This window comes from Vigna angularis, chromosome 5 (genome assembly GCF_016808095.1).
Source record: "Vigna angularis cultivar LongXiaoDou No.4 chromosome 5, ASM1680809v1, whole genome shotgun sequence".
NCBI lineage: Eukaryota > Viridiplantae > Streptophyta > Magnoliopsida > Fabales > Fabaceae > Vigna > Vigna angularis.
The window spans coordinates 28,338-55,373 of NC_068974.1; the positions used below are offsets into that span (position 1 = coordinate 28,338).

The window sequence follows — 27,036 nt, forward strand, 5'->3', positions numbered from 1 at the left end:
GATGATCATTGCAAGACAGGACGAACGTACATAGACAATGGACAACACAAGGAAAACGAAAGGGTAAGCTTATATAATTTAATTCATACAATTCAACACATACATTTAGACATTCCAATTCATACATACATCAAGTAATTTAACATAGAATAACACAGAATATATATATATATATATATATATATATATATATATATAAGACAGACCTTCCGGACTGTATGAACCATGTAGTTACAAGCGTCCTTGCACCCGAGTGGTGTAGTAACTGATACACTCTCACAGCTGCCACTCGAGGTTAGTCCGTTCTTACGTCGCCCATGTTAACTTATGGACTAAGGACCTCCTGCCGTTCCCACACATGACTACCCTCTTCTACATGAAGATGAGCATCACGGAACATCAGGATGGACAGCGAGTCTTAACTTATCCATGTTCATACTTTACCAAATTTAATATTTAACATATCTGAGACGTTCCTCCTTGGAACGCTCGTTCAAATTGCATACTCGTATAACCATTTAATATAGTGTTCAAACATCTTAACATTTCATATTTATCACATTTTCATTCTAAGTTCCACTCTCTTAAAATGACGATCGTTCAACTTTCTGAAGGAAGAGGACGAACGTTAAAACCTAGATTTAGGAGAACCCATTAAAAATCAGAAAGACTCCAGAATAATAAGACCAATTTCAGAATATTTTAAGTACCAAGAGGTCAGATTAACTCAACTTGGACGAAGAGACTTCAAGGAGAATACTTAACTACATTGGGAACCTTTCATTTTAAAAGGGGGTCGACTGCCAGTCAATGACCGAACGCGCCAATATTCATTTACTAAATATTTGAACGAACGTTATTTACGTTCGTTAAGGAATTAAAGATAAGGATGAGCGTTCAATCTAAGACCGAACACTTCATTAATGCGAACGCTAGGTAGATGACCGAGCACCAATCGTGACGAACGCTTGGTATAAGACCGAGCGCTATTTAGGACGAACGCTTCGGTATAAGACCGAGCGCTATTTAGGACGAACGCTTCGGTATAAGACCGAGCGCTATTTAGAACGAACGCTTCGGTATAAGACCGAGCGCTATTTAGAACGAACGCTTCGGTATAAGACCGAGCGCTATTTAGGACGAACGCTTCGGTATAAGACTGAGCGCTATTTAGAACGAACGCTTCGGTATAAGACCGAGCGCTATTTAGAACGAACGTTCGGTATAAGACCGAACGTTACGTATTTTAAAATTTAAAGTATTTATGTACAGCTGAGCTGAACCGAACGCTCAGACATTTAAATGGGGATGCTCGTTCTCAAGCGGAGTTCTTTCCAAATGAAAGAATTCCATTCTAAGTTATTTTCAGAGAAACCGAACGGTATAAGACCGTACGGTGACGAGCGTAATTTATCATAGGGAGAATTATCATATCCAGATTTTTCAACTATCTTAACTTTAACATTTTTCATACGATTCATACTTTATAACTTTACATCCAATATTTCTTTACAAACTTTATGGAATTCATCACATTAACAGCTCATACATTTCAGTAATCATCCATTTTTCATACGCATCAAACCATCATGCAGTTCAACCAAATCAAAAATCATTTTCCATAACAGTGCTCGTTCATAACAGCTCAAACATCATACTTTTCATACATGCAAATTAGATCATACAACATGCAAGTATAAATTAAACATATAAGCTTCCCTTACCCGGATTGGCAACCAAACTTGTCCTAGATGCAAAAGTGGCTTTGTCCAACTACGTTTTTCTTATGTTCTTGACTCTTCCAAAACCAATCTAACCACAGAAAACAGAACACTTAGACTACCTACTTGCATGCAACTACAACCCTAGTTTTCCAGAACCCTAAGGATGAACTACTGAAGAAGAACTTACCAGTTTCAGTTCTTGAAACTGTTCTGTCCAATGCGTGGCTCTCGGTTCAACGAACGCTCCTACGGTGCTGAAATGGAATTCGGAGAAAAGCTTGGTGAGTTACAGTAGAGAGAAGTTGGGAGGTTCTAGAGAGAAGGTGGAGAAAAATGGAGGTTTAGGTTCTGGGGAAGATGAAGTGTGCGTGCAGGTGAGAGAGAGTTTCTCAAAACTCAGTTTTGTGGATTTCCACGTCAAAACGGACGAGCGTCTCCCAGTCCGACACCTGCACACCACTTCTGATTTCAGAAGCTTCTCCCGCGACACGTGGCGTGCGTGCATGCAGTGCAAAGTGCGCTTTAATTACCAGGCATAGTGACGTGGCGTGCGTATTTAATGGTGATGTGACAGATAATTGCAGAGTTAATTTCTAGGGTCTCACAGATAATCATAAAATCATAAATTTATAAAATCATAAATTTATTATTTATAAACATTAAATATTATTAAAAATTATAAAGAAATACTTATTTATAGTTTTAAAGTAAAACTATTAAATAAAATTATACTTGTACAATAATTCACGCCGCCCTGCACATTATTTATAATATGAAATTTTTATATTATTATATTCCTAGTATGCTAACTTTATTAGAGAATTTAAATAACTACTAAGTGGGTATAAAAAATAGGTTTAATATCTCAATAAACACTCTATTATAATTCCCTCTTAGGCTATTTCTAATGGAAAATGTAACATCCCGATTATATAATAACAATTATTACTTAATAAAGACGTCAACATTCCAATAAAGAGAACAGTCGGAGCATAACGTGTAATTAAATGTGAAATTACAGTCATCCAGAAATAAAAGAAACGAAAATTCAAACTTAAACAGTTTAAAGATTCGAACACTACATGTGTTCAGATGGGAAACTCCTAAGAAGACTACTCCGCAACCTTAGTATCCTCCAGTTCTTGCTCCAAAGGGATCTCCTCAACAACGTCTGCTCCCATCCAAGTGGATGATCATCGCTAGAGAAACATACCCAAACAGCACACAACACAAACATTGCAAGGGTGAGCTAACAATTCAATACAATAACCATACCCCGATACCAAACCATACTATACTCACTTTACCAGATCAAATTACATAAACAAATATGAGTTACACAATATATATCAAACACCAAATCAGAATGCATACACCAATATGCATCAACAACATATCAGAATGCATACACCAATATGCATCAAACACCAAGTCAGAATGCATACACCAATATGCATCAACAACATATCATAATGCATACACCAATATGCATCACGTCCATCCTGTTGGAACAATCGGTACCGTTATAGAGTCGCGCAGCGGAATAAAATGCTTAGAAAGCGTGTTACGGTCACAAATCAAGTTTAATGGTCCGTTTTAGAAAAACAATTTTCTTAGTTGATATGCGTAAAAGATAAAGAGTGTAGGGAATAGAAAATCACACAAGCAATTTTTATCCTGGTTCGATTCAAAAGAATCTACGTCCAGTCGTTAATCACTATAAATAGTGATTAACCTTTTTCACTAAAAAGTTATTTAACAGATTACAAGAAATAGTGAATAAAGCAGATAAATAAACCTTCCTTCGACGAACGAACCGAAAGAAGAACACTCTGCCAACTCGAAGAGAACCACTCCGACTATCGACACACGACACGCGAGCCTCTCCTGTTCACGAGACCAGGCAGAGCACCTTGCTAACTCGAAGAGAGCTTGCTCCGACTATCGACACACGACACGCGAGCCTCTCCTGTTCACGAGACCAAGCAAGGGAACTTGAACTATAGCTTCTGAGAACTTCCTCTGACAAACAGTATTCTGCAAGAGCTTCTGTTCAACAACGTTACCTTCTGATTTCTCCAAATCAAAATATATAGCCAAGTACACTGAATGCCAAAGGACAGCTCCCAACTGCCATGAATAATCGATTATTGTAAGTGATAATCGAGTGATAATCGATTATTCAAGTCCGTTACAGGTTTTCAAAGATGTGATAATCGATTATATGAAGTGATAATCGATTATTCAAGTAGGACTTGTGATAATCGATTATTGCTTAATCATAATCGATTATTGCAGGTTAAAAATGCAAGTTTTATAAGGTTTACAAGAATTTCCTACTACATTTAATTTCTACAACTTGCTTTTAACTAATTCTAATATCTTCTTCAACTAAAACTTCTTGTAGCATCATCAAAACAAATTTCTTCAAGATTTACCAATACTCCTTATTGGTAACACATCCATCCTTAAAGTCATACAAATTGACTATATCACATACATTCACATACTTTCCACCCATATCACTTCTCAATATATATATATATATATATATATATATATATATATATATATATATTCCAAATATTAGTACACATAATTCAACTCAAAAGAAAAATAAACTTAGACAACATAATTTGTAGAATACTATTTGGAAGACCACTATTCACTTAACCCATTCTGGAACGAACGTCACTGGACGAACGCCATTTCCAATTGACAGGTCGAGCACTATTTGGACGGACGTCCTCAAATCATACGGTACTAGGTCGAACGCTCAAAACCGAATATCGAACGCCACCTGCCGAACGCTATTTTGCCGAACCAGGCCGAACGTTAAATCCGAACGCTCTAGATTAAACATTTCTTGACCGGACGTTATTTTCAACGAACTAGACGGACACTATGAGAACCAGGCCGAACGCTCAAGATGCTAACTTAAAGCCGAACGCTCACATTCAGAATTTTATTAAAGCCGAACGCTACAATATAAGAATACGATCGCCGATCTTCACTAAACAAACCCAGAACGAACACTAACCTTCGTTACTGGAAAAACCGAACGGTAATTTAGCCTACCATTGTCGAACACTGCACGGACAAACGGCCACTGGATGATTTGGACGAACGCTCAATGTGGATGATTTGGACGAACACTCAACACTAATTTACTAAGACCGAACGGTCGAGACTGATACTTAAGAATATCAAGTTTTAAGCAAAACCGAACGTGCAGGATATATTGGCTTTGGACGAACGCTACACTCATATGGTAGGACGAACACTACATTCCTATGTGAGGACGAACGCTACAGGACGAACGCTCAGCAACAGGCCGAACACTTCTCTGAACAAACGCTACGCTCAAATTGAAGGACGAACGATACACTCATATGGAAGAACGAACGCTACATTTTAAGGACGAACGCCAACGCTCGTCAAACTGAAGATCGAACTGAAAAGTGAACGCTCAGCATATTATGGCCGAGCTACGTGGACGAACGTCCCAAATTGGCCGATCCGGACGAATGCTCAGAACAAAAACCGAACGTTCAGTTGGCTACTTTGGACGAACGTTCAGAAAAGATACCGAACGTTTAATATAACTTTTTCAGAAAGACCGAACGCTCTTAACAATGGGAAGAACGTCCCATTTTAAATCCTAAAATTTGAACGTACGCGCGTTTCTGCAGAATTCTGCAGAATCGCGAAATCCAGAAACCCAAATTCAGCCCCAAATTTGCATCAAACACAGCATAATTCAATAATCAAAACGAAAAATCTAGCTCCCCTTACCTCTTGAAGACTTCCTTGAATCTTTCTCCAAAAGATTTACAGTGTCTGTGTCAGGCCTCAAAAAAAAAAAAAAAAAAAAAAAACGTGGGTGTTTTCTTAGAGAGAAAGTGCAGAGAAAAGAAGAGAGAAGAAGGAGAGAAAGGTTCTCTTCAGAAACGAAAATGAGGGTGGGTGCAGAGAGTGGGGAATAAGTCCTGAAACTCTTAGATTTTGCCTCCCATTGTTTGCTGGATGCACGTTCACAGCCTGGCCTGCACATGTTCTCCATTTCGGATTCTGACTGCCCATGCCGCACTTTACACGCTGGCAGGCACACGTTCAGCACTTCTGGTGCCCATACCGAACGGTCGTTCATTCAGAGCCGGACACGTGTAATCCACTATCAGTTTCTGACTCACCTCCACGTGCGTCCGCGAGCGTCCGTTAGTGGGTGACAGTCGCTGCAGTCGCCCATGTGCGTCGCTGAGGTGGCGCGCTCCCAGGCTGCCACGTTTTTTTTTTTTTTTTTTTTTTTTTTTTTTTTGAGGCCTGACACTTCTCCTCTCCCAGATTTTTGCAGCAAGTCTTGCACTCCTCCAGATGCAGCACCGAACACCTTTCTTGAATCAATCTCCTGCAAGACTTGCCATCCAAGGCCTCTTTGCAACTCCAGCACCTCTGAACTTCACCTCCTTCACCAATTTGCAGCAAGAGTTTTTCTCTCCCAATTAAGCACCCAGCACCCCGTTTTATTTCCTACGTCTGCAGCTTTGTTGAAGGGTGCCCATCATGAGAGAAAAAAAAACCCGAACGTTGCTCCCCCTTTGCTGCTGTTTTTCAACACCCATGCTCCCCATTTTTCCAAATAAAACAAAACCCCAACTCCCCCTATGGCAGCTAGTGTCCCCCAGCATTAAATGCTTCCCCACCCCTTTAAGAAAACAAGGTCCTTACAGAAAACCCCCTTTTTTTTTAATTCTTTTTTTCTAAATCTCATCATCTAAAACTAAATGCAGCCTAAAGACTTAAAAACAAATATTTAGAACAAATTTAAATGTCAACACAAGACAAGTAATTATGTACTAAAGGAGTAGTGTTATTTCCAAAATGTTTATATTAGACACCTTTTATACAAGTGGAAATAGATAACCTACTCTAGTGGCACAGAAAACAAATGACTAATACAAATAGAAATTTGAGATAGAACTTACAAGGATTCTGACTCTTACTTCAAATCTTGTGACTTCTTACTATCATAACCTGTCTGACAGTTTATAAAGAGGTTCAGGTGGAGTTGATTTAGAAAAAGCCATAGTGGTTTGATAAATGTAGTCGTCATCCAAAAATTTATCATCTAAAACAAGAGCACAGCCTTGCTCAACAGCTTGGTCCAACAGCAATAAAAGTCCTTTTGTACAAGGTGCACAACTTGATGGCTCACAAACATCTGCTTCTGAACCATCAAGAAAGTTGTTTGAATGAGGATCTGCTACAATGCTGGCAGAACTTTTATTGGTACCCGGTACCATTTGTGGTGTGCAAGAAAAGGCCATGACATCTTCTGTGATTTCAACTTCACATGTTTTCATAGGGAGTGAAGCAGCACCAGAAACATCAGACACAGGTGGATTGCTATTTTCTGTGAGACAAAGCACAGTTTTGTGCAAACTCAAATTATCTGAATTAGATAAAATCCTTGTGTCAAGAGGTTCACTGCATAGATGCTCAGTTCTATTGTTTTGTAGACACGTCGCTGATAATTTTCGGACACCTAGAGTCAATTTATTGGAATTTCCACTGTCAACGATAATTTTAGTGGCTTTTGTGTCATCATCTCTGGGATTTGGTAAAGAGGGCCTCCAATTTGGTCCTCTCCACATAAGTATGTGGTCATCTTCAAATGAAAGCAATATACATGGAACTAGATCCTAGAGTCAATGAACATATGTTAGAAAAAGATGTTTATTATAGCATCATTGAAAAATTTACATTACATAAGTCAATGCCTATTATCTTCAACGTTGAATTCTAAGTTTAAGTGAACATGGTTATACCTTTAGTTTTGCTCCAATCTTTTTATAGTCACTTGTATTTAGTTCTTGGCAATTTATTCGCACAAGGTCACATTGTTCAAATGCCTCTCTGACATTAGTCACAAGGTCCCAATATACACCATTTTTTGCTGCAACAATAAAATGATAGGGACATGTTAGTTTGAAGAAAGAACAAGAATAGTTAAATTGTAATGAATCTCCAAAACAATCTACCTAGTTTGCGGATGGGCATCAAGACCCTTCCCTTTTGACGCATTTCAGTTGCTTCGTCAAGTGTTAAACCTTTTGGAACTCGTTTAATCAGCTTAGGATATACTGGAGACACTGGTCTCCACCACATAAGAGGAAATTGTGGTCGTGTTTCATAGCTGTAGTTTCTCCCCCTGAAAAGGTACACTGTGCCAAAATGTCGGTAAATGATTTTCCCCCCAGTCCTTTCCTGGCAAAACCACACAACATGACACAGCACACAAGATGAGTTTCTTATTCCCAGTGGATTCTCAAAGCGTAAAAGGCATATATTCATTTAAGTGGTAAGGGAAGCAAGCAAAGTATAAGAGATTACAAACTGAAAAAACAAACCTCTAACTGCTGGCACACATTATCCATGTCGACGGTACACACTCCTCTGCATTTTATCTTGCACACAGTGCTCCTCATCCAATATGTATGTATGTTTTCCAACATGTTATGTGTCAAACCATCCCTGCCTAAATCAGAAATTTGAGTGCAACAAAAGTATATTTCCCATTCCCAATAACCAGTTAAGTACATAAAAGTGATCCCTCACTCTCATCCAGCATAAACTATTTTCCACTCCTCTTTCCATGTCAAATAATCTTTTACAAGTAAGGTTTCTTGAAAGCACAAAGCTTAAATTCAATTTTTTTAAAAGTGCTTTTCGTATTGTCCTATAATGAAAATTAAGATTTTACCACAAGCATCAAACCAACTTTAAATATCACGTCTTAGTGCATAAACACCTAAGGTAAAACTCTTCTTCAACAAATTTTCCGGTATGCCCTTACCAGAGAAAAACTAAATAAATAAATTGAGTTTCAATCATAAACTAAAATCAAATTAAGCACTTCATGTTTTATAAAACTTCTGTCCTGACCTGTAACTCGTGAAAGATGCACATTTTTTCTCTCTAATAAATAATTATGAAGAAATTTATCGATAGACTTAAAAACAATTGGAGAATTGCATCTAAGTATTATTGTCCATTAGATTCATACAAACTTTTGAAACAAAGTAATATAAATTGCAAAACACAGATGGTAAACACGAGGGAGCCCTTCATAAGGACTTGCATACATACACCAATAACAATCAAATTATCATATTTGTCATGAAAGGAGAACACTAAAATAATGTTTAACTGAGGAATGATTCACATATACCTTGATTTTATGGACACCTATTACACACTTGTTTCACACAAGCGAGCCCTGTACAAGGGAGGGCTCCATAAGGATTCGGATACATACACCAATAACAATCAAATTATCATATCTGTCACCAAAGGATAAACACTGAAATAATGTCAAACTGAGTAATGATTCACATTCACCTTCATTTCATGAATGACTATTTACATACTTATTTTTCCTTTTTTATCTCTCTTTTCATCATGTCATATAACCTTTGAACCTATCACTTTTACTCTTTCAATGTGTATATTAAGTGGTGTCAACCTTTAAGTTGTAGATGAATAATTGGTAAATCCGGAACTTTATTTCTAACAGGTTGATCATTTTTACACAGACATCAAATTAAAATATTTTATAAAATTAAAAACAAAACATCAGCTGTAATACATAAAAGAAAATACCAATATGTAGTTGGCGCGAAGATTTCTCCGCCCTCTTAACTAAGCCATTGATCTCATCCTTACTCAACGGTTCTCCCAACACCTCCTCCCTCGACTCCCAAATCGGCATGGCCAAACGGACTAGTTCAGCTCCGTTCTCATCTGATGGCGACGGATCGAGCAAGTGGAACTCTCTCACAGTTGTCTGGCTCGGCGGTACTGGGTTCCGCCCTGTCCATGGCCGTGGCAAGGTTGGCGGTCCAAACGGTGCGAATGGTGGCTCCCGCAATTTCATCAGATTCGCTTTCGGGGTCTCCGTGTAACTGAACCTGAAGTCGAACGGTGCGCCTTCGACCACGTAAGACACTCCATCCTCACCGATTTTCACATTTTCCGGCCCCGGTTGAAACTCAAGTCTCTCTACTCGTGAAACCACGGGATGCCAATCAAGCAAGGACTTCGGTTTTGGAGGTGGTTTAGAGTATTTCGATTTTTTCCCCAGAATAGAAGGTTGCGACGGTGCAGAGGGGGTTCCGAGAGATTTAAAAGTTTCGGAAGTGGGGGAAACAGCGGCAGTAGTGACAGTGTTAATGATGTTATCTGCCGCGATGTTGCGGCGAGTGCGGCAAATTTCCTCTTCGATTTCATGGAGCGTCCGGCGGCGCTGGTTGAACTTCTCTGCGTTGGCGTTGTTCCAATGCGAAAAACGTAGCTCCGTGGAACAACGTTCGCGGGTCGGGTTGTGGTTGATGTGTGGGCAAAATATGGGTAACTGGATTGCCACCTTCAGTAACACATCCATCTCTTCTCACTGCTGGGCAGTGGCATAGACCCTTTATAAAACTCAACCACAAGGGTGTTTTGGAAAATAAATCTCACTTAGGATATTTTACATCGCTTTTTATTTTAAATAATATTAAAAAATAAATTTATAATTTATAATTAAGTTTGAATAAAAATCATGATGTAAAGGTAAATATAATATATATATATATATATATATATATATATATATTAGTTATAATAAAATTTAATGATAATATATGTATTAGACTTATAAAGGTAAATATAATTATATGTGAAAAACAATCTACACTAAAAAAATTTAATCACTAAAGTTTAATTAAATTTTAAATTATGAATAAATTTAGATACTTTCAATGAAATTTTATTAAATTTTTGTGATTTAGTGAGTGTTAAAAAGTTTTATACCTCGAGTATCTTTAGTTTAATTTGTTTGTTATGACTTATGTATCCTCACATTTATTGCAAAAGACTTTCATGTAGTATTTATTAAATATAAAAAGTCATGAAAATAATTTTTAAAGTTATTTAAAATTATAATATTATAAATTAAATAATCATAAAATCATAAATTTATAAAATCATAAATTTATTATTTATAAACATTAAATATTATTAAAAATTATAAAGAAATACTTATTTATAGTTTTAAAGTAAAACTATTAAATAAAATTATACTTGTACAATAATTCACCGCCCTGCACATCATTTATAATATGAAATTTTTATATTATTATATTCCTAGTATGCTAACTTTATTAGAGAATTTAAATAACTACTTTCTGAGTTTTAGTACTTGTTTTTATCTTGAAAGGCGTATTATAAAACTGCTTGCATTGTTGGTCTCCATGGTAATAGCTATAAGACTATTACCTCTTAGACTAGTGTTTAGACATTTTTAAACCCAAAAAAGAAAGAGGAGGGGATTTAGTTGTGCATGATGTCAATATCATATTATAAAATGAGTGTCAAATTTCTTAAAATGTAGATTTCATCTTGCACTTCAAATTTTTTAAAATGTCTTTAATTAATAAGTGATTTAAAAATTTAATTTTTTATTATTGAGAACTTTTATGCATAGTATTGACTCCACCTCCATTTTTATCCAATCACCAAACATGTATTCCTGTTGTACCTCGGTATTCCTTCACTCTTGTATCCTTACACCTCATTTCATTTTTATAAAGAAACTCCTACACCTCCTGTACCTTTGAACTACAACTCTTTCATAATATTTTTCCTCTTGAGATTTTACCTCATATTTTTATTTAATTATTTTATTAGTTTCTAATTATTTTTTTAGTTTCTAATTATTTTTAAAAATTGAATTCTAAAATATAAGTACTTGAAGTGAATTATAACTGAGATTGTGGTTTAATTTAGTTTTATGATAACATCTCAACTTGCGACAGTCACAAGAGAAATAAATATGAAAATAAGAGGGGTTTGACAGACTTGGTAATTAAGTTGGATAGTGAGAAAAAATGAAAATGTAGAGAAATGACATTGCATACCACACAAAGCTTCCAACTACCGATATGGGTGGAATTTGTTCTTATTTTATTCAATTCCTTGTAGCTAGCAAGACCAAGTGAAGAAAGTCAATTACTCTTCTTTACCATTCTTGTTTTCCCCAGCTTTCAGAAACCGTGAAAACCAATACGCAGATGATTTAGGGTGTCTGCTGAGTCCATTTTTATAGTCTACATATACCAATCCAAAGCGTTTGGTATAACCTTGAGCCCATTCAAAGTTGTCCAGTAAAGACCATGCAAAGTAGCCCCTCACATCTACTCCATCCCTGTGCATTCAAATCATACACAAAACTTAAGTTTCTTAAGAGTCAACTCAAAATCTCAGTCAGACTACAAGGTCAAGTTTGGTCGATGTGCTGATTTCAGAAAAATATAGCATATAAGTATGCTGATATAAAAAAAAAATACAAATTTAAAAAGAATCACTAAAATGTATAAATGATAACAAAAGCACAAACACACCATTTTAATCTCACAAAAAACAGATGGAAAATAATCAATATCTCATACTAGAATATCACACTTCATACTTTCAATCTCATAATTAAATCTTATTCATCAAGAGAAAGAGGAGTCAGTTAAGAATGGCAATCCCTTCAAACGGATCATCTTCATTTCTACCAATACCTCAGTTCTCTCTTTCATCAGATGAGACGGAGATTTATATCCATCAAAATTAGATCAACTTAGTGGGAGTGTATAGGTCTCGTACGTTGCCAAGTAGCACTCAAATTAAGTATCTGTTTTTTTAAACTGGCTACTTTTGGTTTGGAATCATTTAAGTACCCAATTGTATTCAATACTGGTACGTACCTATTTGGTGATGAAATTAAATGTACCTTTTTTTTTTTCAAATTCAATTTCATTGTTTTTTGAAAAAACTGTATGGGAAAGATCCTGTTTAGGGTTCTTTCTATTCTCAAATATACCATATTGTATGAAAATCGTGGTAATAAAGGAAAGGGTGAAGGATATACAAGAAAAGTACATACAATTTCAATAAGTACTTTTGTGTGCTAACCTTTTTATCAATCATTAACTTCTCAAAGATATACGAACAAGACAAGAATAAAAACTTATATGCAAGAAAAACGAACATGGCATAACAATATGAAGTAAAATGTGGTCATTAGGCATCAATCACGACATAAGATGCGTCTAGCTATGAGATTTGTCGTTAGTTGGTGAAATAAAAAGGTTTAATTGAAGCAGATGGCTTGTATGTAGAAAGTGGCAAACTCACTTTATAGCCTGAGCAACTGATGCAAGATATCCCTTGAAATAGCGAACTCTAAGTTTGTCATCTAGCATCGCATGTAGCGGCGAGTCATCACTATCTTCGTCATCCATACCTGCCAAAGAGAATTCCGGCCTCAGATAGAAGAGAACGGTTTTATAATGTACTCGTACACATGAATATTTTTATGTATCAAACAATTCTGAATTGCCGCTATATAGTCAAAGATTCTTTCTTGGCATTTTTTTCATTAGTTGTTTATATATCTGTTTTCTTGCCAAACTTATAGGAAGGATAAGTATAGTTACGTACCGTTCTCTGTCACAAATATGGGAGTAGCATATTTTTGTGATACGTAATTGAGAACCTTCCGAAGACCCCAGGGAACAACATAAAGCCACTCTGATGCTGCCTGTTACACAATAGAAAGAAATATTTTCTTTTGCTAAATACAGGCTAATAGTATTTGATGATAGTTAAGCCCACCAACAATGTGATTGATTGTTCACAAATTTTAGACACCTAATTCTTATTAGTTGGAGAAAGAGTGTGAGCCTAATCTTACAACAAGCACATTGAATGAGGGAGAATACACACCTTCTCACCTATGGTCTCGCCACCTTCCCATTCCACTAATGACAGGAAGCACACGTGTCAAGGAGAATTCATTCTGGAAGATATTTTAGAAAATGAGAAAATTTTCCAATTATTACCAGTCCTTTTTGTCTCCTGCACCTTGTAGTAGTAGTTTCCTCCAGCGCTTTCTGTCACGTGAGAAATAAACCTTGACGTATAGTGATTTAGACCAATAAAGTCCAATTTATTCAAGAGAAGTTTCTTGTCCTCCTCAGAGAACTTGGGAAGTTGGTCTCCAAGTCGTTCACGCATAGACTCAGGATAGTCTCCGAAATACAGTGGATGCAAGTACCTGGGTTCAAATAATATTTTAGCAAAAGCATGCATCTCATACCAAGACTATTTTCTGTCACGTTTAAGTTGGTCTCCAAGTCGTTCATATCCTACTTTCTGTTCTCTTCAGTTTTAATTTTTTTTATTGCTAATATTGTGTGCAAACGATCATCCATAGTATTTTGGGAATGAAGGCGAGATTATATATGTGGGTACAAGTGGGATAGACAGGGTTACAACAAGACAAGAAACGACTTCGGTTCATCAGGAACCGAGGTATAATCCTACCATTTTATGCCTCGGTCCTTAACCGAGTCATAAAGTCAACCATTTTTTGTCTCGCCTGAATATGTCTCGATTTAGGAACCGTTGTCTATCAGCAAAAATAACTGCTGTCGTTTTCCCTAGCTACACTAGTGTAAACCCTTAACTCTCAACCTTAAACCTTTAATTGTGAACCATAAACCTTGAACCTAAACCCTAAAACTTAAACCCTACACTCTAAACCATAAACCATTCATCCTACACCCAACACACTATATCCTAAACTCTAACCCATAAACCCTATAGCAGCAAAAGCTTTCTGTAGAAAACGATCGTATTCCACTATGAATGATTGATTACAAGTAAACAGCTGTACACAGGCCAGGAAACTGAAAAAAAAGGAAAAAAATACCACAAACAAAAAAACTCAGTATCCAAAAAATCAATTTGCTAACTATAATTTTCTCAATTGACTTGCGTCTTCCTTTCATATTCTTGATAACCAAAATTGGACTCTTCGATACTAGTATATAGAACTGGATCAAAAATTGAAGATATTCGGTCCATGAAAATAGGATAAATAGTTTTAGTCCTCTAAATGCTTTTTTTTTAAAAAGTTCTAGACAGTCAAATGTAGAAAAATATGGTTTTAGTTCCTAAAAACTAAATTTGAGGGATTAAAATAATTTTTTTAAAACTCTTTAATACTTCAAATTTATTGTTAAGGAACTAAAATCGCTTTCTCTTTTGAAATTTAAGGGACTAAACTGAAATTTTTTAATTTGAGGGATAAAAATAGAATTCAACCTGTATTTAAGGAACTAAAATGTAATTAAACCACATAATAATATGAAACAAATGCACAAGGAACTACCAGCCAATCTGAAAATCCAGGCGCCTTGCTGCAGCAGATTTATCTTCAATCTTATCAGAATTAGCTTCTGCCCATTCACAATCTACCACGATGCCCACTTGTCCCCCTTGTTTTTCCTAGATCATCAAGAACTAAAAAGAATAAAATTTTACCTTCCAAACATTTTTTTAGTGTGGTCAGAGCATTAAATTATTGATGAACAAAATTCACGGATAATTTGGATATATGGATCGATCAACTGCACTGGTCTCCACCAAAATCCACCTTTTCACTCCAACACTTTTTTCTATGCTTTCTACTAATACTTTATTAGATCAGATCATATGCAGATAATTTAAATACATAAAATCAAGTTAGAAAAATAGAAAAATAGGCAAGTAAATGAAAATCAACAAAATACACAGGGGAGGGAGGAGTGAGGAAAGCATCATATTAAAATAAATAGTGCACAAAATAAAAGTAATCCAACTTGTAAATACAATTTTCAAGTAATACAATGATATTAAAACTACACAGTGTCCTCAATGTGTCATAAGTATAAGATCAGAAATCAAAACAGTGAACAGATCATGGACAAGTGCAATAAAAGTAAGGAAAGGGGGAGAAGGGAAAAAGAAACCTCCCCTGGTCATGGTGGCAGTTGCCAATTTTGGACTTGCAGGGAAATATCTTCCACCATTGGATTCAGCAAGGAAGTTTTTAGGAAGAATTGCTTCATCCTCCATATTTGATCAAGCACGGAAATGTCTTCCATAGCTGGATCTAAGAAGAAGTGATTGTTGATGAGTGGGTTCAGCAGGTGCCAATTGATCTTCGAACTGTTCTTCAGGCTCGCACCTTTGTCTTCAAATATGGGTGTTTATTGATCAAATTTATGTGTACCTCCTGCAACATGGTTAGTGCAATATGGCTCTACAGAAATTACATGCAGGGGTATGACACACAATCCTAGTGTAACAGGCTGAACCTCAGATACATCTCAAAACATGAATCAATTTCAAAATTACAAGCAATATCGATAACAAACTCAGATTCATGTTCAGTGCATGGAGAATAAACATTGGGATGTGATATCAAAAAGTGATTCTCATCATGCACAGAGGGAGAATTAAAAACATGCTCAGCAACAATATGATTATCAGTAACATACCTATCAACAACATAATCATTAAAAGCATAATTAAATTATGGTATGTTTACCTCCACTTCCTTGAAGATTGGTAGAGTGATGGTAGATGAAAATGGTCTACTTGGCTCATCATTACTGCTTATTCCTGCCTGGTCCTCAAAATCTTTATCAGGATCTATCTCGTCAATCGCCAGAGTAGGAACATCTGAAGGTGGGAAAGTAGGTTGCTCAGTGGTAAGCTCATAACTCTGCTCCCCATCTCCTATGTGGACGACACTATCATCATCAGGAATCTGAACAGTCTGAAATGGTGATTCCTCTAAATCATGAGGTTGTTCCTGATTGAGCTGAGTAGCCATCTGCCCTATCTGATCATTCAAACTCTGAATGACAACTTGTGTTTCCTGCTGAAACTCCATGATTTCTTGCTTGAACTAAAGATTTTGCATGGTCATCTGCTCCAATAACTCCTTTAATGTAGGTTTAGAAGTAGAAGGCTGAGGAGTTATTTGAGCAGGAGCATCATAAAATTGCATCTGCTGTTGTTGTTGTTGTTTTTGTTGCCTGTTGTTGTAAATGTTCGTAGCATAAGCCTGAGGTGCATCAAAGGCAGCAGGGTGCTGCAAAGAAGGACATGCATCTGTATAGTGGTCATTGGAAGGACAAATATCACATAGTCGTGCAACAGATGCAGATGGAGATGCAGATCTCTGGTTGGTAGTGAACTGTGTCACCAACTTCGCAAGAGTCAATCTTGCCTTCCAAGTTGCTTTCAAAATCTGATAAAGACTGGGCAACATCATCATGTACGCTCCTCACCAGAGGATGTGCAATATTGTTCACTTTATAGAAATCAGCAAAATAGTTAGAAAGGAGAATCATAAGTATCGGCAGAATAAGCACTATTCACAAAACCAGAATAAGTAGACATGGAAAAATAAAAATACTAAAATTACGAAATAAAAAAAACACAACACATTTTTTTTTTAAATTAACAGACAAAACACATACGATACACATACAAAAACAGAACAGAACATCACAACACAAGACAAAACACAACTAACAATACAAATATTAATAGAACAAAAAATCTAAAACTGAACCAACCATTTGATCCCCGGCAACGGCGCCATTTTGTTGAGAGGGTCGCACCTCACACAAAAGCTGATTGCAAAATTAATGCACTATAGTTACTAGGAAGTGACTCCTAGGTCGTCTCTCAAGGACCAATATTGTGGGTTCAGTCTCAGATTTAACACGAAGTGGGGGGTGTTTTGTAAGGTTTTGTGCAGAAAATTGAATTCAATTAAAATTGGGAGTTAAAGACAACTAACAAAATTAAAAGCTGAAAGCAGAAAACCGAACGGTTCTAACCGTAAGTGTTAAAACCGAACGGTGATATAAAAGACCAAACGGTCTAAAGCACTGACCGAACGGTGCACTATAAATTGCACAGAAGTAAAAATCGAGCGGTAACAACATTGAGACTGAACGGTCTCCGAAAAAGGAAATGAGCGAACGGTCGCTAAATACCGAGCGTCCTAACAAGGAACAAGACAAGGCGAACGTCACAGAGCAACGATAATAAAAAGCAGAACAAAGATATGGACGAACGATCTCTAACAGTGACGTTAGAGACCGAACGGTTGTGCACCTAGGCCGAACGGTCTCTTAACATGTTAGAGACCGAACGGTACAAAGTGAAAAACCGGACTGTCTAAATGGAGAAGCACAAAACGTTGCAGAAATGAACCAGAAAACGCGGTGAACAGTAAATTGAACTAGTTGAACCGGAATTGACATGCAGAGCTGGAATGAAGAAAAACAAACTTTTAAACACAACTAGAAAACGTAAATCAAACCACAAACAGCAAGTTTTTTGTTTCTTTTTATAATGGAAGAATCCGAGTCACGGGGAGCTAATGTCAAAGCCTCTTCAGCATCTTGGAGGGCACCAGAGTAGTTGCCCAATTCCAGCCTTACAAATGACCTGAATGTCAAATGTCAAAATACATAACAACGTAACAAAGGTAGCAAGCACATTAATGAAACCCTGATATAAAGAATGAGTTTAGCAAACCTGCCTTTAAATATGATATGCAGGTCACCAAATGGTTTTAAATCTATAGCATGTATCAATTAATTTGAAAACATGGAAAGGAAGAATGAGTAGTGTCTCGTTTTAAAATCAAAAATCTCAAGTAAAATGGAGAATGAAGAATCAGGCAACCCCAAAAAGAACTGTAACTAAAATGAAATAGAACAAATGCAAATGCAGGGCTCCCAATCCCAAGATGAGAGCTCCGATACCAACTTGAAAGGATTAATATGAAAGAGTTTTTATCCAGTTGATTCATTTGAAACAATTTATCTACCTCTACATATAGAGAACTCTAACCCTAGAGTAATAGTTACAGATAGATCTCTATAATTTTCTAACAGTTTCTAGTAATGCACTTAATATCCTACTGACAACAATTACCATACTGCTCTCATGCATTATGCTTGAAATTTCTTGAACATCTCTGAAATACTCCTAATCTCTAATACAATTTTTAAGTATTAATTGTTAAATTATTATACTAATATAAGTGGGATAGTGTGTTCAATGGCTAATGAATCATATAAAACACAGCTGTCCTCAACATTTGTATTAGAAATTATTCTGAAAAAAGTTTTATATTTTAAACACAAGTTCATTATGTAGAAATCATTATAATAACACAAGCTACAAAATGAGATTACCTTCACATAGAGCAGCTTAACTTTCCTACCTTTGCAGTGTTTAAAGCAAAATGGTCATGTACATTAATCTCAGCTTAAAGAATATCGATGACCTGATGTTCTTTCTGCAACATTGAAAGTAGTAATTAACCACTTTGAGATCTCAATGGAAAAAATAGTGGGGAAAGGGAGGAATTTCTTAAACTTGTGGGATATATCTCTCAACATCCTAATTAAAACTCAAACAATATCAAAGTTTAACAAAACTGCATAAAATTCCTGTCAAGTTGAGATAAACCTAGAATAGAAGTGTTCTTTATTTCTATAATTTCAGTTGAGCCAGAGACTTTTCTTTTTTTCTTTTATTTTGGTATTGACAGTGTGAGGTAGGATTGTAACAAGTATTTACAATTTGCTATAACACTTTCAAACCTTGTTCTTAACCTTTACTAGCCAGGAATGGTACAAGCTGGAGAACTAATAATAACAGAAAAAATCATATCCGGTTATAACAACATGACCTCTTCTATCCAAGAATGATATAATTTGGAGATGTAATAAAAATTAAATCCCCAGAATAACAACACCTCTTAAGCCATGAAATTGACAAGGCTACTTCAATCAGAAATTCTCTCCCCTGTTGAAAATAGTAGAAATACAAAAGAACTAAAAATGCATAAAAATCCAGGAATGAAAAACACTGTTCTCCAGCTTTCTGGACTTGAAAGATCAGAATTAGCAGCCTTAGCAGCTTCAAGAAGCTTCCCAGTTAGGTCAACGCCCACAATGCCAGCCAAAGTACCCGCAGTATTAGAAACACCCATCACTATTCCAGCGTATCTCGGAGCAACATCCATGTGGTTCACTGCAAACCCAGCTCTGCCAAGTGCCAAGAAACCAAGAGCCACAGAAGAACAGAAGACAGCACCACCAGAAGTTCTGAAACTGGGAATCACCACCAAGGCAAGAGAAGCAACCAAGAACCCTACGGTGTTCAAGAATTTCCTGGTTTTGGTGACAGATAATATTCTCCTGGTGATCAAGTAGTCGGCAACAACACCGCCAATGTTGGAGAACAGGAACATGTTGAGATAGGGCAACATTTTAGAGGAACCCATGTCTTGCAGGCTAAGCTTAAGGCCCAATTCAAAGTAGGTCGGGAGCCAGTTCATGAGCACATATAAAGCATAGTGAAAGGTGAAGTTATTGACAACGATCGCCCAAACAGGGAAGCTGGTTAAAATTTTGACCCAGGGGATTTTGGCTGAAAGTATTTTTTTGTTGTGAGAGTCCATTTTTTTATTGATGGGTAAGACTAATTCCCCAACACCAGAAGCAGTGGATTTGGGATCAATGGCGTATTTGAACCAGAGTAAAGACCATGAAGCACCCAATGCCGCCTCCGCAAGGAACACAGATTGAGGGCCTCTGAACTTGACCAGAGTAGGAAGAAGAAGCATTCCTAGAGCTGCACCCAGATACATCCCAGAAGTGGTGAGAGAGACGGATCTAGATCTCTCGTGAGGGGGAACCCACTGTGCTAGAACTGTGTGAATGGAAGGGAAAATAAAACCCTGTGCTACACCAACGAGCAAACGAGCAACGACTAAAAGAATAACGCGATTGGGATCGAGAGGAAGAAGTGCACAAGTCAATGACCACAAAAGAAACGAAAGAAGCAGGACCCTCCTCCCCCCGATTCTCTGAGCAGCCCATCCTCCGGGAACTTGAGAACAGGCGTATCCGTAATAGAAGGTGGACCTTTGCTCGATTGATTCACCCCAGCACCGTCAGCAGCAACGGTGTAAGCGATGGAAAACCCTACTCGTTCGATGTAGCAAACTGAGGTGCAGATGAAGGTCAAAATAACAATCAAGTACCGCACAGGGAGCTTCATTGCCAACGGGTGTAGGTCAAAATACAATTGATTCAAGATACAAAAAAATGACGAAATCTGAGGGAAGAAGAACCAGAAGAATGATTACCAAGCTCTTGCTTAATCTAATGGCTTTTAAAATATGCCATGGACGCCGCAATCCTTTAATGTGTGAAAGTGCAGGCAGATATTTTCTGATTAAGCCAACAAAGTTTCTTGTGCACTTTCACCATTGTTCTCTGCCTGATCTTCTCTCTCACCCTTACATCTACTTCAATCTTTCGTCTAACACAAGTACTATTATATCTAAAATGACACCATACAAATTTAATTTCCAAATTATAAATTTCCATTTTTTGTCCAGCAGCGTTCACTGGTGGACGAGCGTTTGTTCGCTGGTGGACGAGCGTTCGTTCGTCATCTCAGCATCCACTCATCAATTTTTTTAACGCCGTCCAGCCAACTTAACTGAAAGGACTCAATTGATATCAATTTCCAAAATTAAGGACCATTTTGATACACTTTAGAAAACGGGGATGTCGAAAAGATTAAACCTTATATTTTTATTAAAACGACATAAAAGACGAACGCCCCATTGCTTGGACGAACGCCTCAAAAACACCAAATTATAAACATAATCTAGAACGGCCGTTAACTATGGACACAGAAAAACATATCAAGACCGAACGTTCAATTGAGAGAAAACATCAAGACCGAACGTTCAACTAACATGACCGAACGCTATTTTCTAAAAAGCACTTGGTTGAATTCTATTTCGACGAACGGCAGAAGATCATGCACTACTAGGACGAACGCTCAAACCGAATCACCATACTGGATTCAACACTATTGGGCCGACCACTGTGAGATGAAACGGTACTTGGCCGAACGCTCAAAACCGAACGCTAGTCAGCACTAGTACATCAAGACCGAACGCTCGCACCTGAGAACAACTATGATCAAACATTATGAAACCTGTTACAATTGGGACGAACGCTCACAGATCAAATCTCAATGAGATCGAACGCTAACAATTATGAACAGTAAACCTGAGAGGCTGAAAGGTCGAATGATGGAACGCTAGAGGCTGAGAATGGCCGAACGTCAATGATACCAAATGACCAAACGACTGAGGACGAATTCTTTGAGGCGAGCGGCCGAACTTAAATGTGGTCGAACGTCCTTGAGGCTGAAAGTGTGGATACGTGAGACCCTGCATGGTCGAGCGGTAGTGGCCGAATAGCCGAACGTCTCTGATTTTGTTCAATAAAGAACGAACGGTTGCATGCAGGTGGATGGAGCCGAACGTCAGAAAGATATGGAGAAGAGAAGCTCATGGTAGGGGACGAACAGTCTCGATGTTGGACGAACGGCTCGAAGGATAGAGGTCGGTCTCGATGTTGGGTAGAGGGCGAACGGTCACGCTGGGTAGAGGATGAACGGCTCAGTGGTACAGCTACAGCAAAAGGCCGAACGCTCTTTTTTTTGTTAATTTTTTATTTGTATTTTTTTTATTTATTCTTTATTATTTTATTTTTTTATTTTATTTTATTTTACACTCATGATGAAAATAAAATACAACAAACCTATTAGTCAATCCCGACGAAATTGTGTAAGGGCGCACGTTTTTAGAATAAAGTGGTGGGGGCAGGGCAGTCACTCATTGCTTGCATTATAGAAGCGCAATCAGTGCTGGGAAGCACCAGCCGTCCCATTAAAAGAAGTGGGATTTTAGTTTATTTGGCAAATGCGGAACAACACACGTTCGGGCCCTTGCTCTCATTTTTGGCACCATTCAAAAAGCATTTCACGTAGGAGATAAAAGGGGGCATGGGTTCTGCACTTGGAGAATGAAATCCTTGCTGCAAAATCCGTGAGAGATGTAAGGGCCTCGTTTTTCTTAAAGGGAATGGGGAAGCATTTAATGCTGAGGGGCACTAGCTGACATAGAGGGAGGTAGGTTTTGTTTTATTGGGAAAAATGGGGAGCTTGAATGTTGAAAAACAGCAGCAAAAGGGGAGCAAACGTCCGGGTTTTACTCTGTGACATCCCAAAAATACAGTCATAACTATAAATTCAGAAAGTCACATTTAATAATAATTCAGTACAGTTTTTCGCTAAAAACAAAAGCCAAGCCGTACACCTTACAACACGAATCACAATCCGAAGTCGAACGCACAAATAACAAAACCTGACCGAACGGTTTACACAGAACAATTACCGAACGGTCGAAATAATCCTAAAAGAAAACAAGAGATGGTCGAACGACCACTCAGTTCAACAAAATACAATGCTGGTCGAGCGGTCTCACTGCTCGATCTTCACTTCGGCATCAACCAGGTTCTCTTCGTTTAACGCATCTTCCAAACGCTCATCTCCCTCTGCTCACATCCACACGGATGATCATTGCAATGACAAGACGGACGTACAAGGACAAAGGACAACACAAGGAAAACGAAAGGGTAAGCTTGTATAATTTAACTCATGCATCAACATACAATTTCAAGTAAATAATTCAACAAACATGCATATTTCAACGTTATTCATTTGTCACATATCAATACACTGTAAGGTAGGTACTAATTAAACTCAACACGACTGACTGTCCGAACTATATAAATTCCCGTGTAGCTACGACGATCGTGCACCCGGGTGGTGTGGTGACTGGCATTCTCAGCAGCTGCCACCCGAGGTTAGTCCATTCCGTCCAAATTACAGTTATGTGACGGTTCCGTCCAAATTACAGTTATGTGACGGGGACCTCCTGCCATTCCCACGCATGACATACCCCCTCTATGTCAAGACGAGTAGTCACGGAATATCAGGATCGAATCGCCTGCTAAGTCTGGCCACGGTCATACTTATACAACTTTCAACATTCATTCATGAGTCGTTCCTACCTGGAACGCTCGTTCAACATTCATAACTTTACTTTCATCTCATATAATCTTCATCATTTACTAATCATCATTTATCATTCATCATTTACTGTTCATCATTCACTATTCATCATTTAAATACCGAACGTTCCATCACAAGGGAAACGAGAACGAACACTGTTTTGCGAGACAAAAAGACGCTCGTTCGGATCAGAGAACGAACGTTAAGAGCGAGACCAAAAGACGCTCGTTCGTATCAAATAACGAACGCTATTTTGTGGAAAATGAGAACGAGCGCTCAAAACAATACCGAGCACTATTAGGACGAACGCTCAGCTAAAAAAAGAACACTGGACGAACGCTCTTTCAAAACCGAGCACTATTTGGACGAACGCTCATACCGAGTACCATTTGAACGAACGCTCAGTTGGAGACCGAGCACTATTTGAACGAACGCTCATACCGAGCACTATTTGAACGAACGTTCAGTGTGATACCAAGCACTATTTGGACGAACGCTCAGCTCAAAACCGAGCACTATTAGGACGAAGGCTCAGTTGGAGACCGAGCACAATTAGATCGAACGCTCAGTTGGAGACCGAGCACTATTAGGTCGAACGCTCAGCAAGACAGTGGAATATGAGGACGCTCGTCCTCGACCAGGGATCACTTCAAATGAACGAATCCCGTTTTGACTATGACAAATAAGAAAACCGAACGGTCAAAGACCTTTCAGAACGAACGTTCAATATGGAGGGAAACTCTTTTTCCATTCATTTACATTCCAGTTCAATTTCAACATGTAATTCATAAAATTCAATACGTTCGTATCAACCTCATCTCCCACATTTTATACATTCCATATCATATAAACTCATTTCACCAATGAAACGAACGTTCATGCAGTTCAGTAAATCAAATATCATGTATTTTACTCATACCACCAAAAACGATCGTTCATACAATTCATACGTATCATACATCAGGCATTAATTTCATGCAGTAAATTAACGGACGTTCATACAAGGCACACCACATGAATTAAATCAAATAAGCTTCCCTTACCTGGAATGAACGAACGTTCACAGGCGCACACAGACGCTCTCTACTCAAATCCTTATCACCAACGCTCGTTAATCCACTATATATGAACGAACGCTCAGAAACCCACCTATATTAGGTCATATACTGTTAGGACGAACGTTCAGAATATTTAAGAACGAACGCTCAACATGTAACGTAAGGACGAACGCTCGACAACACTGTTTGGACGAGCGCTTGGTACTAAGACGGACGAACGTTCAGAAACGAACGCTCGACAGAGAAAAAGACGAGCGTTCAAAACAACGTGGACGAACGTTCAATTTGTCAAGTTTTGGACGAACGTCCAATTCGTCTTAATTTGGACGAACGTTCAATTTGTCAAGTTTTGGACGAACGTCCAATTCGTCTTAATTTGGACGAACGTTCAATTTAAAACCAAATTGGACGAACGCGATTCTGCAGAATCTGCAGAATCGCAGGTTTTCCAGAAACCAGAAAACCTCCATTTTTAACTCTAAAGCTTTTAGATTTCTACCAAAAACAGCAAAATGAACTAACCAAAACGAAAAATCTATCTTCCCTTACCTCTTGAAGACTTCCTTTGTGAATTCTTTGAATCTATCCTCCTCAAGATGTGTAGCTCCAATCACCTCCAAAACTTTGAACTTCTCCTTCTCTTTACAAAAATGGCAGCAAGGTAGCAAAGACTCTTCCCCATTTCAGAACCCAGCACCTCCTTTTTATCTTCCAAGTTTACATGGTGCCAAAACAAGAGAGAAGTCACGGACTTCTTTGTTCCCTACTTCCAAATAAACCAAGTCCTGTGACTTCCTAGTTGCTTCCCCCACCCCTTCTAAAATAATATTAAAATAAAAACACAACATAAAATAAAATACTAGGTCCTTACATACTCTCTTTGCTGGCACCTTTCAAAAAAGCTGGAGACGTGGGAGATAAAAGGGGGTGTTGGGTTCTAAAATGGGAGAGAAGTTCTTGCTGCAAAGTTTGTGAAGTTAGATTCAAAGTGCTGGAATTGCTTGGTGCTGCAAGTCTTGGAGAAGTTAGATTCAAAGATTCACAAAGGAAGTCTTCAAGAGGTAAGGGGAGCTAGATCTTTTGTTTGATTGATGATATATGTTGTGTTTGATGCAAATCTGGGAAGGAAGGGATGAAAAATTGGGATTTCTGGGTTTTCTGGAAATCTGGTACGATTCTGCCGAATTCTGCAGATCGCGCGTTCGTCCAATTTGGCTCCTAATTGGACGTTCGTCCAAATGGCTCGACCAATTAGTGGTCCGCCAAAATAACCTGAATGTTCGGTTCTGTGTTAACGAGCGTTCGTTCGTTTACAGTGATATATTAGACGTTCGTCCCAAATGTATACAGAAATTATTAATTTTAGGCGTTCGTCCCCAAATTGATATTTACGTGATCTTGAGCGTTCGGTATTTGGTATTAGTGATTGCAGTCGTTCGTCTTTGATAGGGATTCTTAGGTTTCAAATTTAAAGGTTCGGTTTTAGTGGATTAATGAGCGTTCGGTCTTGTTTCTGTATTAGCAATTCTGAGCGTTCGGTTTCAATGAGGTATTCTCGGCTTGTGAGCGTTCGGCCGTTAGTTGGTATTCTTAGGTTTGGATTTTGAGCGTTCGGTCATAGTTTAATTCTCATAATGAGCGTTCGGTTTTGGTTTAAATCTGATAGTGAGCGTTCGTCTTATTTAGTATTATAAGTTGGAATTTTAGTCGTTCGGCCTTGGTATGATTATGATGTGAGCGTTAGGCTTTTTACTGTTGTGATTATGAACGTTCGGTATTGAGTAGTATTCTTAGGTTAATTCTTGAACGTTCGGCCTATGGTTGTGATGTGAGCGTTCGGTATTGGAGTATTAGAAATTATAGCGTTCGGATCAATATTCCTTGGAGTGGATTAAGCACCGCACGTTCAGAATGGATTTAATAGCGTTCATTCTAGATATTCAATATTAGCGTTCACCTATTGAATCTTATAGCGTTCGTCCAATTATCATAGTAGCGTTCGGCCTATTGAATCTTATAGCGTTCGCATAGTAGCGTTCGGCCTGTTGGTAATAGCGTTCGTTCTAGATATTTATATAAGCGTTCGGCCTAACGGTGTCATCAGTGAAATAGCGTTCGGCCTGTTAAGAAATAGCGTTCGTCCTAAGTATCAATCAGCGTTCGGCCAATAGTGTTGAATCCAATATGACGTTCGGTTTTAGCGTTCGTCCAATTGTGTTAAATCTCTTAGCGTTCGTTCAATTGGCACAGTGCGTTCGGTTTATAACGCTCGGTGAATAGTGTTCGTCCATCCAATGGTCAGCAAATGGTGATGGGTTTTAAGTTCATTTCTCTTGAATTGAATTATGTGCAAAATG

General features: G+C 37.8%; 2 protein-coding genes and 1 pseudogene across 8 annotated transcripts; all 3 read right to left on the reverse strand.

Annotated features, from left to right (window-relative positions):
- Positions 1 to 2,691: 2,691 nt before the first annotated feature.
- Positions 2,692 to 10,190, reverse strand: LOC108319863 (CRS2-associated factor 1, chloroplastic-like). 5 transcript variants are annotated; one of them, XR_008248936.1, is made up of 8 exons: positions 9,387 to 10,190; positions 8,135 to 8,262; positions 7,766 to 7,991; positions 7,553 to 7,680; positions 5,520 to 7,426; positions 3,791 to 3,854; positions 3,523 to 3,693; positions 2,692 to 2,923 (listed from the first exon to the last, which is right to left on the reverse strand). XR_008248936.1 is itself a non-coding variant. In XM_052877825.1 (6 exons), exons 1-5 carry the CDS (start codon positions 10,165 to 10,167, stop codon positions 6,752 to 6,754), a joined length of 1,938 nt encoding a protein of 645 aa, XP_052733785.1. In that variant the 5' UTR covers positions 10,168 to 10,190; the 3' UTR covers positions 2,692 to 2,923; positions 6,710 to 6,751. The 5 variants fall into 5 exon arrangements, 1 of the variants encoding a protein (XP_052733785.1); XR_008248937.1 differs by having other exon boundaries at positions 3,523 to 3,854; positions 6,710 to 7,426; XR_008248934.1 differs by having other exon boundaries at positions 3,523 to 3,854.
- A 1,330-nt stretch (positions 10,191 to 11,520) lies between these two features.
- LOC108339099 (beta-glucosidase 42) lies at positions 11,521 to 21,009 on the reverse strand. 3 transcript variants are annotated; one of them, XM_052877532.1, is made up of 8 exons: positions 20,830 to 21,009; positions 18,866 to 18,969; positions 14,989 to 18,110; positions 13,655 to 13,869; positions 13,539 to 13,573; positions 13,254 to 13,353; positions 12,948 to 13,056; positions 11,521 to 11,970 (listed from the first exon to the last, which is right to left on the reverse strand). In XM_052877532.1, exons 4-8 carry the CDS (start codon positions 13,827 to 13,829, stop codon positions 11,775 to 11,777), a joined length of 615 nt encoding a protein of 204 aa, XP_052733492.1. In that variant the 5' UTR covers positions 13,830 to 13,869; positions 14,989 to 18,110; positions 18,866 to 18,969; positions 20,830 to 21,009; the 3' UTR covers positions 11,521 to 11,774. The 3 variants fall into 3 exon arrangements, with proteins under 3 accessions (XP_052733492.1, XP_052733493.1, XP_052733491.1); XM_052877533.1 differs by having other exon boundaries at positions 14,989 to 15,873; positions 16,189 to 18,969; XM_052877531.1 differs by having other exon boundaries at positions 14,989 to 18,969.
- LOC108340750 (probable anion transporter 5) lies at positions 19,278 to 20,836 on the reverse strand (annotated as a pseudogene).
- Positions 21,010 to 27,036: the final 6,027 nt, after the last annotated feature.